This window comes from Cupressus sempervirens, chromosome 6 (genome assembly GCF_028749045.1).
Source record: "Cupressus sempervirens isolate cs-2001-9-10 chromosome 6, ASM2874904v1, whole genome shotgun sequence".
NCBI classification, from domain to species: domain Eukaryota; kingdom Viridiplantae; phylum Streptophyta; class Pinopsida; order Cupressales; family Cupressaceae; genus Cupressus; species Cupressus sempervirens.
In genome coordinates, this window is record NC_143123.1 from 50,411,146 (window position 1) to 50,424,909 (window position 13,764).

At 34.6% G+C, this 13,764-nt stretch overlaps 1 protein-coding gene across 2 annotated transcripts in view; it reads left to right on the plus strand.

Moving 5' to 3' along the window:
- Positions 1-13,764, plus strand: part of LOC149551079 (nudix hydrolase 10-like) — a 77,380-nt gene that overhangs the window by 49,427 nt on the left and 14,189 nt on the right. For both annotated transcript variants that reach the window (XM_089786666.1, XM_089786667.1), the window contains 2 exons: positions 3,290-3,427; positions 3,694-3,771. In XM_089786666.1, coding sequence (XP_089642792.1) covers positions 3,290-3,427; positions 3,694-3,771 — 216 coding nt within the window. The remainder of the gene's footprint in view (positions 1-3,289; positions 3,428-3,693; positions 3,772-13,764) is intronic.

Sequence of the window (13,764 nt, forward strand, 5' to 3'; positions counted from 1 at the left end):
AAAAACCATTGTCATGACTCATAATTTCAGACTTTCTATAAATATAAAAGTATAATTAAAAATAATAATTTCAGATTTTCTAGAAATATAAAAGTATAATTAAAAATAAAGTTTGGCATACCCAAGTACTCCCATCCCCTAGTATGAAAAATAGTTGTACCTGTACCCGTACCGATACCCTAAGTACCCCAAGTACCCCCGTCCCCGTGCAACCTTGAATAAAACAAAAACATGACAAAACCCAAACCTAAACATAAAGGGAGCCCACCAAGACCCCTAGCCTTAAAAACACATAAAACCCCAGCTGATGCTTTATTGCAATCACTGAAAGAGAAGAGGGGGATGATTTTCTCAATTCTCATCGATTGTTTATCTTCATATTTTCAATTTCTATTTCAAAGTTATTTGTATTTTGTCTTTCCATTTTCAAATTTTTACTTTAAAGTTCAAACCAGATGTTTTTTTTAAATTTCCATATATTATAAAATAAAATGAAATAACAGTAATGTTGTTTCCACAGTCCATTATGTTAGTATCGAGTGTTTCTGGATTAAACTGTATAATTTTGTAGAGAAATAGCCATCCACTTTCTTTTATTATCCAACAAAGGAAAAAATACAAACTCTTGACTTTTTACTTTTCACAACTTACTTATTAAGCCTTTTTGGCAGTTTACAAAGCTCGGTTACATATCAAACTAAGAACCAACTCCTTTATTAAATAATGAGTGTTTTTGCCCCCTGATCCCTATCAGCTCTACACACCTTGCATTCCCTTGTTAATGACTTTGAGGGAGAATATGACTATCAAAGTCACCAAAATTCAAATTGGACAGCTTTATTAGTTTCTACATACCAACACTATATTGCTTAACTGGGGTGTAAAGATGATGAACTTGTTTATTAGTGAAATCTCCACACCTTTGCTAACTTAGCATCTACGTTGACAATTTCTTCGACAACTCCTCAATAGTTGAAAGTTCCTATTATTGCATCAAATTCAGTAGAGCTTAAGGGGAGATGCGAAGACATGCTTAACTCCAAACTCCATGAGATATGCTTGATCTACAGGTCAATGATATAGGTCAACGATGAAGCAGATGATACCACTAGAAAATTCTTTTTTCGCAATGCCTTTCCATTTTGTGTTACTTGTTCTCCATATTTTTGGGAGGCCAAACCCAATGTTGTTAAGTAGGACCTTCATTTTCAGCACCAAAGGAAACAAAATTGGGGGTTTCTATATTGGTTAAAAACTGACTGCACAGGAACAATATCGATGTTAATGCTGATAATTGGATCCGTTTGATTAACTTACTACAAATAGACGATCTCCAAGAATCTTGGAGAACACATCAAAAGCCAAAATAACTTTGGAAACTGCCCTCTAAGTCCGGTTGCCACAAAGTAAATTTCAGTTGCCAAAGAGCTTATAGGAGGTTGTCACAAATTGGTGCTTTTAGTGAATGCTAAACAAGGAATGCCAAGCAACTGAATGAGCTTGGGGAGAGACAATCTACATTATTGTAAGTTGATGGTTTATAAATCATCATTAAATATCCACTTATTGTCTAAGTTGTTATATTGAGAATTAGATATTTATGAACTATTCTATGTATTCTCATTCTATCTTAGTTTTTAGTATTTACTAGGTTTGTCTTGCATTCGTCGACTCAGATTTATCCTTGTAATCTTTACACATCTGTATTTTTTCTGATTATGCTTTTTTCATTGTTTTCTTCCGATTTCTTTTTGGATGCATTCCTTAATCTTTTTTGACTTATTTTGGTCATTTGCGAACACTGATACGATTTCAGTTTCTTTCCAAATATTCTCATTTTTTGGGTTTTATGGCTTATGTTTTATGGCAACCTGAATTTCACGTAATCAAAATGCTTATTAAGTACTTCAAATGTTGAAATTTTCAAACGGATGGCCAAATAAGCACATCCTTCACATGAGAATAGTTTTGTATTTAGTAGTACCTAGTTCATTTTATAGCATACCACTGTCTTTGGCCCTTAGCTTTGAATAAGAATATCAATAATCAATTGCTGAAAGGTACCGTATTAAGCACATACAACTGCACTGGTTAACAACATATGTATGATACTCCAAGGTTATGTTCTCCTGTCTCATGCTTCCACCACCATTTTTTGAGTAAAAATAAAGATAGAACTTATGGTTCCTTATTTTATGGCACTGACATAGCAAACTGAAAGTGTAAGCACTATCCAATTATTTGGGCTTAAAATGGAAGCATTGGAAAGCCAAATTGAAAAAATGTTGAAATATTCATAGAAGTACAGAAAACATCTGTTATCATTACTTCATGCTAAATATAGTGCATGGAAAGAGAAATAAACATAATATACAAATAAAGAGTTTTGCTCAATGTTACTAATTAGTAATTACTCTCAAATTCTCAATCAAGTTTAAAAACCGAGGGTTCAAATGCAAAAATGAAGTGTGATTGAAGAACCCATGATTCGCAGGCACAGGAGGCAGGTTATTTGAACTTGAAAAGCCTACTGGTTATTGAATAATCTATGGGTTTTTCAAAAAGCATGAGGTTTTTTCAAGGAAAAATCTGGGTTTGTAAACAAGTCAGTTGACCTTTTCAAACCGAAAGGACCCTAGCCATAGGACACAATTTTCCATAGTTTAACTGTGTACTTTTACTGGTATTGTTGCTAAGGTTAGGATCATTCAATAAATCGAATGTTCATTATTGTTTGGGACACTTTTTCTTTGCAAATGATGACGGTCTAGCAGGTCTATCACAAACTCTGTTCTGAGATTCTTTGAATCTTTATGAATATCTTTTATTCTGTTCATGATGTAAGCCATCAGATCATACTTTCAACGTGTTGATTTGTCCCCTGTCAAAATTCCGATCTTTGGCTTTTGATATAAATGTTTTCAGGTCTAGATATGGACCAAAAAAATAGTAGGAGATAAATTACAGCTCTTAAATTTGTTGAACTCATTGAAATTGTATTCACATGCATAGATATTTATCATCTGATACCTTGAATATCTATGGGATCAATCTTGAGACTAGCTCTCAAGTAGTTAATGTTTAATTTATCACAGAACTAGATATCTTTTTTTTTCTCAGTAGGATGCTGTCAAATAATTCCATTTCTCCCTCATTAATTGGAAGAAGGCATAGCTTGTACTCGCCCTTTGGGGTTGTTTATAAAAAGTATATTCTCATGCTGATTCAAATCAATAATATTTTCCTGGCTGAATTTTTCAAGTAGTGATTATTAACTCTTGCATTACAGGAAGGTTTCAGTTATCATCATGCAGAGCCAACATACACAATGCTGACATATTGGATTCCTGATGGAGATTGCATGCTACCACCCAATGCCTCCCATCAAATTGGAGTTGGCGCTTTTGTCGTTAACACTAATAGAGAGGTATGCTTGTGATCGAAGTGCTATTTACTTTGGTAACTAGATTCTGCTTTGTACTACTGAAAGCATTCTATTTTGTTTCCATACTATAAACACCTTGTTTTATACTTAATTTCATGTCTGGAAAATAGTCAAATGGCATTGATCTTTATACAAAGCTATTGAAAATTTCTTTTATCTTTCAATCACTATGCTATTTCCATTGTTGACATGGACAAGTGTAATAAGTGTAGTTTGACTTAAAACATTAATTTTATATGCAAGTTTAGGTGCTAGCTGTGCGAGAGAAACATGGCAGCTTTAAAGACTCTCAGTCATGGAAGATGCCAACAGGATTGATTAATCAGGTAGTCTGATTTACATCAGGATACATTTCAAAAAACAATATCAATTTGTAGAAAACTTGCTATGAAAAAGACTTTGTTTGTAACTGTCTCTTTCTTTTGTTTCAATATGCATCTTGTACCACATCATTAAGCAATAGATATACATGAACAAGTACAAAAGGTGATAGTTAGCAACAGCAATGAAGCCCCTCCGATCACAGCAACAAGGGCAAGTATGTCAGCTTCATCCAACAGACAGATTATTTCTTTCTAAATTCATCCATTCTGGCTTACAGTATGATTGTACGTTCCTGTTATACATTGTTACAACCTGCAGATGTAGATGTTTTCAGGATATCAATGGGCAGTTTTATTGCAAGGTAAGACAGCAATATCTTGCTCGTCATTTGACAATGAGACCAAAAAGCGTCTCATCCCTTCAAAAGAAAAAACCCCCGTTTCCTAGAAAAACTCCAAGACTTCCTCACCCATCTCAACAGCATCGCTCCTTGCATTTCCTTCACATTAGAGATTGAGTCAGACAACCAACTCCCTTTTCTTAACATCTTACTCATCAAAAAACTTGATGGATCCATAGGATGTTGAGTCTTCCGAAAATCCACCCACACAGATCGGTACCTCCATTCGTCTTCACACCACCACCCTAGTCAAAAATTTGGTGTTCCAAAGACGCTCATCTTGAGAGCCTTCCGCATTTGTGATGATGAACACATAGACCTTGAGCTCTTACATCTTCGCAACATCTTCCAAATGAATGGGTACTCAAGTAGACAAATCATGAAGGCTATCAAAGACACCAAAATCCTTATCCTTTCTCAATCCAAACCCCCCAAAATCCCTCGCTCTCATAGGGTCTCGTTGCCCTTTATCAATGGGATCTCTCACAAGATTGCCAAAATCCTAGCCAATAAAGGCATTCGTAGCACGTTCAAACCCTTCTCGTTGGTTAAACATCGTATCCACTTGAAAGACCCAAAAGATACCCTTATGGAATCGGGAGTCTACAAGATTGAATGTTCATGTGGTGTTCCTTATATAGGAGAATCAGGACGTGCTATCAAGACTCGATTAAAAGAACATGGGGCTGACATAAAACACGATAGAGTTGCCAAGTCAGCCCTAGTTGAGCACTCCTCAATCACCAAACACCACATTTGCTTCAAGAAGGAAAAAGTCGTTTGTAAAGAAGATAATTTCTTCAGGCCCGTGGAACCTTAATCAAGATGAACAATTCTTTCTTAGCCATTCTTGGCAACCCTTATTATCCTCTATCAGAAACTATTCGTGTCACCCCTGAAGATCTCTCTCTCTCTCAGACCAACGTCCCCCCACCGCTCTCCCTCTCTCACCTGCTAAATTTCATTATTATTTATATTTATATTATATATATTTGCTAAATTTCTTAAACACTTTTATTTAAAATCCATCATTATATTATTATAGTTAGTAATAATAATTATATATATATATATATATATGTTTATATATTTATTTTATTATTATTATTATTTTTAAATTAATTCGAACTTTTATCTACTTTTCGGGATACCCGCTTTATATATATATATATATATATATATATATATATATATATATATATATATATATATATATATATATATATATATATATATATATATATATCTCATTCAGGCAAGAGCCTACAACACAATGGTAAATTGTGAGCCTCTTATCGAAGAGGTCTTGGGTTCGAATCTACCTCGCGATTGCACTTAATAAATTATAATAATAATAACTAATTACAACACATAATAATTAATCTTGGCTTCGGCCTCTTACCAATCAAAAAAAATAAAAAATATATATCTCATTCAAATTGTTTTTATTTTTATTAGTAAGCTTGTTCCGTATTTCTTGCTTATGTCTTCTCATATTTAGATTTATCATTTTCATATATTTTCTTCCTCTACCTGTTATCCTTCCCCTCATTCACCTTATTGCTAAACCTCAAACTCTTCTCGATTGTTGTGCACCCCCCCCCTTTTTATCCACATTGTGTCTGCAATCTTACCACATTTTTCCTTCAGCTCTCTCATCTTGATGATGGATCACAGAGTGTGATCTGAAACATTGATGCAAAAATTGTAACACAATCTGCCTAGAAAACACAGCAAAGAGTTTTATTGCATTTATTGTATGTTTTCAAAAGAGAAAGACAATGAGAAGCCAGATAACATTTTGTATGGCCTAAGAGTTCAAATGTTATCTAGCACTACCCTCTAACCTTGAAAAGGATGAACAAATAGAAGAGTACAATCTGGCACAATTAAATCTCATTTTATAGTTTGAAATGCTTAAAAATGTCTTCCTGATAAGTTACTTGATAATAACATGAAGACCCACAAGGCAATTTTTTAATAACAAATTACAAAAATGCTTCACATAGCTTTATTTTCAGTCTTTCCAAATAGGACACAAATAAACCAGTTTCATTTAAAACAAAACAACTTGAGAATCATTTTGTAAATGTAATGCCCCACCTAGAGATCTTTGGAAACAAAGATAAACAAAGATTGACATATTTTTATTTAAATAGAACATAGATACATGCAACTACAAACATAAAAGACATCGGAATGGAAGACAAATAACCGAACCACCCCAAGCGTTCATCACTTACAAACACAACCATAGCCATCTACATGAATTAATCAAACAAGGTTCATCTCACGATCTAATCTAACATCATAATCAAGGTTCATTTTAAAGCCCAAATCCAAAGTTCCTCAGTGATTAATCCATACATGTTCAATTTACCATTAGCAATGTTAAGAAGATGTCCAAAATTGACATTTGTGCCCTATGCATCCCATAGGTGAATTGTCAAGGTTAAGGGATCAATTACTCTCAAAAGGGTATCCAAATCACCTATCGACTTTCACCGGATAAGTTGGGAAGTATCCACTATTTGGACACACAGGTTTCCTAAGAATTGCAGTGCAATACTCTACATAATTGCAATACTATACTTCATCAGTATTGTACTATAGACCATATAATTGTAGTACTACACTTTACTAGTATCGTACGATATTTCTCTCCACGGTGGGCAATACTTCACCAATATTGTCCAAAATGCTGTCCTAGTGTCGTCCAGGAACAAAAGCAAGACTAAATGGCTAATTTAGGAAGTAAAAAGGGTTAAAGTTGAGGAACAAACACTCGAGAGCATCAATAAGCATAAAGAGGATCAACAAACCACAAATAACATCTTACTACTCTAATCCATGAAAATCAACATCCTTATAGAAACATGTACATAAGCAACATCGCAATGAAGGGAAAGCACGAGCAAAAGAAGTAACCAAACTAAAACAATTGTGCTTGTTTCCTCCCAACCATAATGACATCATGAGACCTCAAGGATCCTAACCATACCCTCAAGCATTAAATCTCAATTTGCCAACAAGATCGTTGGTGTTATCTTATGAGTTCCAACTTACCAATAACCATTATATATATATCATAAATGAAACATGGAACATCCAACATGCCAATCTATCAATCACATCGCTAATCCATAGCAATGGTAAGTAACATCAAGTAAGCCATAATATCTAACATCATGATAACGGAATACAACAAGTAAACCTACTAAGCATCATCTAAAACATGATATCATTGCATCCGAAGAAAAGCATAAATCACAAGGAAACACACTCCAGATACACCAAAAATCAAAGTGAACATCAACTCTGGCCTCGAGACTTGAAGCAGATTGTCTCAGTACACCGCTCCCCAACAGTGGTATAGGTAGCTATGCCTCCCAAACACGTGGTACCCATAGGCCCACAACCTCATGCTAATGGAGATAATGTCCCGACCACAATCACATAAGACAATACCCATGGCTAACACATGCCATTCAAGTATGATAACAACATCTATATGATCAAGAAGATAATGCAGTGCACCATGTCGCTAGTTAGACCCACTAAGGATAACTATGTAGGGACTCTTGTGGAGTGTAGGACGCTTGGCATCGGGAAGCCCAAGCCATATCTAGTGCAGAATCATCGCTCTTGGGAGGCTAGAACACCATGCTCCCAAATCAACCCCTGCAGAAGACTGGCAATCGTATAGGCACCACTTATTAAGTTTTATCACCCATTTATTAATTTTGGTTATCACTTGTTAGAACCTCTTCATGTGACCTTGTTAGCCACATCTAGACCGGGGTACATTACCTTGTCGGCCACAATTCCACACCAAAGTCAACATGGTCAACACAAAAGTAAGCACTATTGCAAGAACCTAGCCAAGTGCAATAGGACAAATAATACACAGTGCAACCATTGTTCACATCTCAGGGTAATCATGAAACATCATGATACCATATCAATCCAAGTAACCACTGGCACAAACCTCAGTGAAACCATCTAGTACATCATAATCTCATATATCAGGCATAAGCATAATCAACCAACTAATGTAACAATACAATCAAATCACCTCAAGGATGTAGACCACTCACGGGACCTAACAAGATCACTCAAAAAGCACGAGCATCATAGTTGCATCCTTCCGGTTGACTTACAAAATTAAATGGGAGAGGCACTAGAGTAGAGTTCAAGAAAGTTTCTTTATTTGCAATAAAAAAAATGCAGTGAACATTTCACCATACTCCAATTGAGCCATGTTATGTACTTTTCCCCATAGGTCCATCATATAATAAACTTCTTTTCAGCCAACCTATTTCTCAGCTACCTAGAGGTAGATTGAAAATCATATAGAGCATAGTGGCAGCACTGCTAAGTCCCCCCTAGATCATGGATTTCTAAAATCCAATTGCTGTTATTTGGAAACCATCCATCTTGTAAACCAGTTTCTTTCTGCAAAACCAAACTTCTAAGCATCTAGCATTTGCTGTGGTACGACACAAACTAAAATTTCCTTAAACATGGACAGTGTGGAAGGTTGTTTAGATCTGGTGATAAAGTAACTGCCAAAGCTCTGATTGATACACAGCTTCCCCATACCTTTAAAAACAGCTGCTTGTGTTTGAATGCCAAATATACCACAATCCTTTTTACTCACATATAGAAAATATTTTCAAAGTCATCAACTGCTAGCCTCTTGTTCCACCTTACTCCAATCAGACCTTTATTAAAATCATTTCCAGCTACTTTGATGCAGCTATGGAGCCAAAAAGATGAATTCAAACAAAAGCAGATTAACTCGTGCTAGCATTTGATCAGTGACACTTATTTTTTAATCTAAGTTGCTTGTTCTGGTATGAGTACCAGGTATGGTGGTACAGCAATTAATTTTTCCTTGGGTACAGAGATGTACTTATGTATTTATCTAAATATGTATGTCTAAAAAACTTGAAAATGATCTAATATAACAGTGATACTCATAATTGTTAATTAAAATAAGTATTTAAATACCTTATGATTTGCAAAAATCAATATACTCGAACTCATAGTTCAGTGATTTGTCAAATGTCAGTAGACAATGAAAATCACAATCAACTTTCAATCATCTTCATATTGCTCTTTATCAAAAGCATCAAAGTCAACATTCGGTTCAGTTTATTTGTACCACAATGAGTTACAAAGTCATTTGCACTAGCCATGTATTGTACAAGCCATCTCATCAGAAAATATTTTCTGGCAAGTTTGTGCATTTGAAACTTCATTTTTAATGCACATTTCATTAAAAATTTAGGTTAAACACTCTTAATGCACACTCCAAAAAATGTAAGAAACTTAATCTAACTAAAATAATTAATGGTTACTTTCCAAAAGAAACATTGAAAGTTACATACAATTGCAAAATAGCTCTCAAATAAAATATAAATTTATGAATGCACATAAATTAAGACAATTCATTAATTAAAAATTAAGTTTGTGTCCATGTATATACGTAGCATATAAAATAGTCCAAATTTAAAATAAAATAACCCAAAACTGATATTTCTAGGCTTTTTTAAGAGAAATGTATTTAAGATACATATATTAGTATTTTTTATATAAGAACCTGTTGCTACTGCTGCCAACCTGGCTAGCGTAAGAAATCTCCCACTTTTCCAACTTGAAGCATTCAAATATCGTGCTATTCTTTTGGACCTTTGACTTTGAACATGGCCTTCAAGGATTTACTGTCACAAACGAACTTGACAAATAATGAATCAACTAGACTAAACAATCTAGTTTGTTGATGCCAAAACAGAAAGCCAACAATCTACTGGTCAAGGTGTAGATGCTCTAAGTCTACAATGGGACATTAAGGTATCTTAGTAGGGTAGAAACATCACTTCATCTTTGTGGAGTGATCCTACCCATCAATTTGTCATATGTTCAGAAATTTGATTTTGAGAAATTTTCTCATAATCTATACTTTCAGCTCACGTATCTACATAGTGCGTAGTTTCCTCTCGAAGTATGAAATGTGGTAGGTTCCAATAATGGTGGGATAAATGAATACTTCTTCTACAACTGTGCTAATGACTTAAGACTTTGTGATAAAGTTGTGTGCATTCCCTTATGGTTGATCATATTCTTTCCTGAACATGCAGATGTCTTGTGGTATGGATAGGCTTTTGAAATCTCCTTTTTTGATAAATTGGCTTAGTAGAGGAGCTGGTTTGAATTCCTCATCACTTGTTTCTGGTGCAATTACTTCCTTAATGCATTTCTTGATGCAGTCCTATGTAGATTCCTAATGGATTGACTTATTTCAGCTGCTTTAGAGCATTTCCAAAGTTCTGTGGTTTCACCAGTGTAACAAAGGTCTCCATGCTTGGATCTTGCTTCAAAATCAACAGGCCCGTTGATTCCTTTAGCTTCCTTTTCAAGTGCTTGAACTGTGTATCTCTGTTTCTTTAATATTTTAAGGTCAGTCCTTTTGTTTGTAATCCAAAGATTCTAAATTACCACAATAATTGATCAATAAGAAAAGAGAGACTATAACTTTTAGAAGTCCTTATCTTAATTTCCATAGCCATTTTTCTGGGCATGTAGTATTGATGTTTGCTGCTCCTAGGTTCTCTCTGTTTTGTATTTCTTCATAGTCTTCATGGAGCTTTGTCAGAAACTCTTTTTTTGCAGTTAATTCTTATTGGAGTTATCACCATGCCTTGGGGTAAAATTGCTCATATCTTGATCGATCTTTCAAAAATATGTTAGAATGTAAAGTCCACCAATATAATTGAGAAAAGGCAGGGAGGGGGTGGTGTGAACCAGTATCCAACTATTATAATAATTATCAACCTTATTAATGTTAAAATATAGGATCTCTGATAGTAAAACAATTACAAATAAGTGCTTTTAATTTCTGAATTGAATGAGAAAAATAACTTTACTTATCTTCTTTGTGTTTGCATCAGGTTTTTTGAATTCTTTCTTCCTCAACACTGATTGCTTTTACTGGATCACTGTAAGACAATTATTGTGAATGATAATAGCAATAATATTATGAGAACTCTGCAGGTACTTGTATGTCTTGTTGTATATATGTTCACTGCAGGTTGTGCGATCTCAAATATATACATGAAGAACAGTCATGACTCCGAAGAGTCATGCCCTTACGTGGCCCAAAGGCCATGTAGGGACATGCCTCTTCGGAGGCATGTTAAATATGTAACTGTTCATAACCCGATAACACTGGGCTTAATTACAATAACATAAATCGTATGCTTATCATGGGATTAATTACGGGTTGAAGACCCGATATAAGAAGGCATGCTTAAGGTGTAATAACACCCCGACAATGTCATCAGTTGGGAATAACAAGAGTCATTATAATTTCTAGTTACGGGTAACATGAAAACCGACAATGATATCTGTTATGTATTATGAGTAATTCGACAGCAAAGTCTGTCATGGATAACATGAAGTTCGACCACTCAAGTCGGTCGACCATAATGCATTTTTATACTGTCATAAATAATATATATACATAACAGAGGTGTATGTATATGTACACGTATGCATACATTATTATGAATACATGTACGTATAGATATGCCTCTGTCATGTATATCAGACAGTGATATATGCATACTTCTTAGTAATAAAAGACAGATATTAGAGTTAGAATACCAAATGCTTATATCTCTGAAATGATAACATCATAGAAGATTCAAATTTACTTCTCCTGATGCTAAAACATCAATACTCCCTCTTTAGCAAGGGAGAAGAAACAAAACATTAGTCAGAGTCATCTTAATAAGCAATACTACATGAACAGTAACTGATCTCTACTTGCACTTAAGCAATGTCTAGAGATAACACACACAACCTCTTCTTGCACTTAAGCAATGTCTAGAGAAGCCCAAAGATAATCTCTACTTGCACTTAAGCAATGTCTAGAGAAGCCCAAAAATAATCAACTATTTACAAGATCGTCACCTTGTAAATAATTTTAGATTACTAAATATGTTCATGAAAAATCATCACCTTTCATTACATACAAAATAGAAGAAACAAATAATCAGTTCTTTTATTTTAAAATATTTCCATTACAAATAATCATACCAAGTCTTTCCCTAAAATATTTCAATTTCACCTTAGCAAGAGGTTTGGTAAAAATATCAGTTGTTTGATCATTTGTACATATATACTCCAATTGTATAACTCCTCGATTACCCATCTCTCTGATGTAATGAAATGAAATTTCAATATGTTTGGAGCGATTGTGAAACATAGGATTAGAAGAAAGCTTAATACAACTTTGATTATCACAATGAATCACGGTGGGCTTCATTGGTCTTTTGAAGAGATCAGAGAGCAACTTCCGAAGCCATACCGCTTCTCTGGCACATAGGGAGGATGCAATGTACTCAGCTTCGGTAGAACTCAAGGCCACAAAAGTTTGTTTCCGACTAGTCCAAGAGATCATACCAGATCCAAGACTGAAACAATATCCAGAAGTACTCTTGCGTTCAATAGAACTTCGAGCCCAATCAGAATCAGAGTATCCAGATAGCTCAAGATTAACTTTGTCATATTTGATTCCCATGTCAATATTACCTTGTAGATACCTCATTATGTATTTAGCTGCCTGCAAATTTATCTTCTAAAGTGTGCACATGAACTAACTCAAGGTATGAGTTGCATAGAAAATGTCAAGACGAGTATTAACCATGTACATTAAGGATCCAATAATCTGCCTGTAGTAAGTAGGATCCACATCTTCAGATTTACTCATATCATCCTTTAGTTTGTGTAAGTTTATCTCCATAGGTGTAGCAGCTGGTTTGCATTCCATCATACCAAACTTGGTTAATATGTCAATTGTGTATTTTCCTTGGTTTAGTATAATACAGTTGTCTAGCTACCAGATTTCTAATCCCAAAAAATAGTGAAGTAACCCTAGATCCTTCATTTCAAATTCAGCTGAGAGATCTTGTTTACATTTTTCTATCATGTGTTCATCACCAGTGATTAGTAAGTTGTCAACATATAATACAAAGATAACCATATCATCACCTTCTGTTTTGAAGTATAGATTAGGATCGGCTTCATTCTTGGCAAATCCCAATTTTAGTAAATAATTATCTATTCTTTTATACCAGGCTCTAGGAGCCTGTTGAAGACCATACAGTGCCTTCTTTAATTTACAAACATGAGTCTGGGGATCAAAGATACTGAACCCTTCTGGCTGTTCAACATAAACTTCTTCCTCAATCTTTCCATTGAGAAATGCTGTTTTGACATCTATTTGGTGTACTTTCCATCCTTTAGATGCAGCAATAGCTAGAATAGTTCTGATTGAAGTATATTTGGCAACGGGTGCAAAAGTCTCATTATAATCGATGCCCTCCTTTTGAGAGAAACCTTGGGCCACAAATCTTGCCTTGTATTTTTCAATACTTCCATCTGCAGCATGTTTAATCTTGAATAACCATTTGGAAGAAACAACAGATTTGTTTTTAGGTCTTGGTACAATTGCCCAAACATCATTTTTCAATATTGAATTATATTCCTCAATCATGGCTTCTTTCCATGATTGATGTGAAAGTGCTTC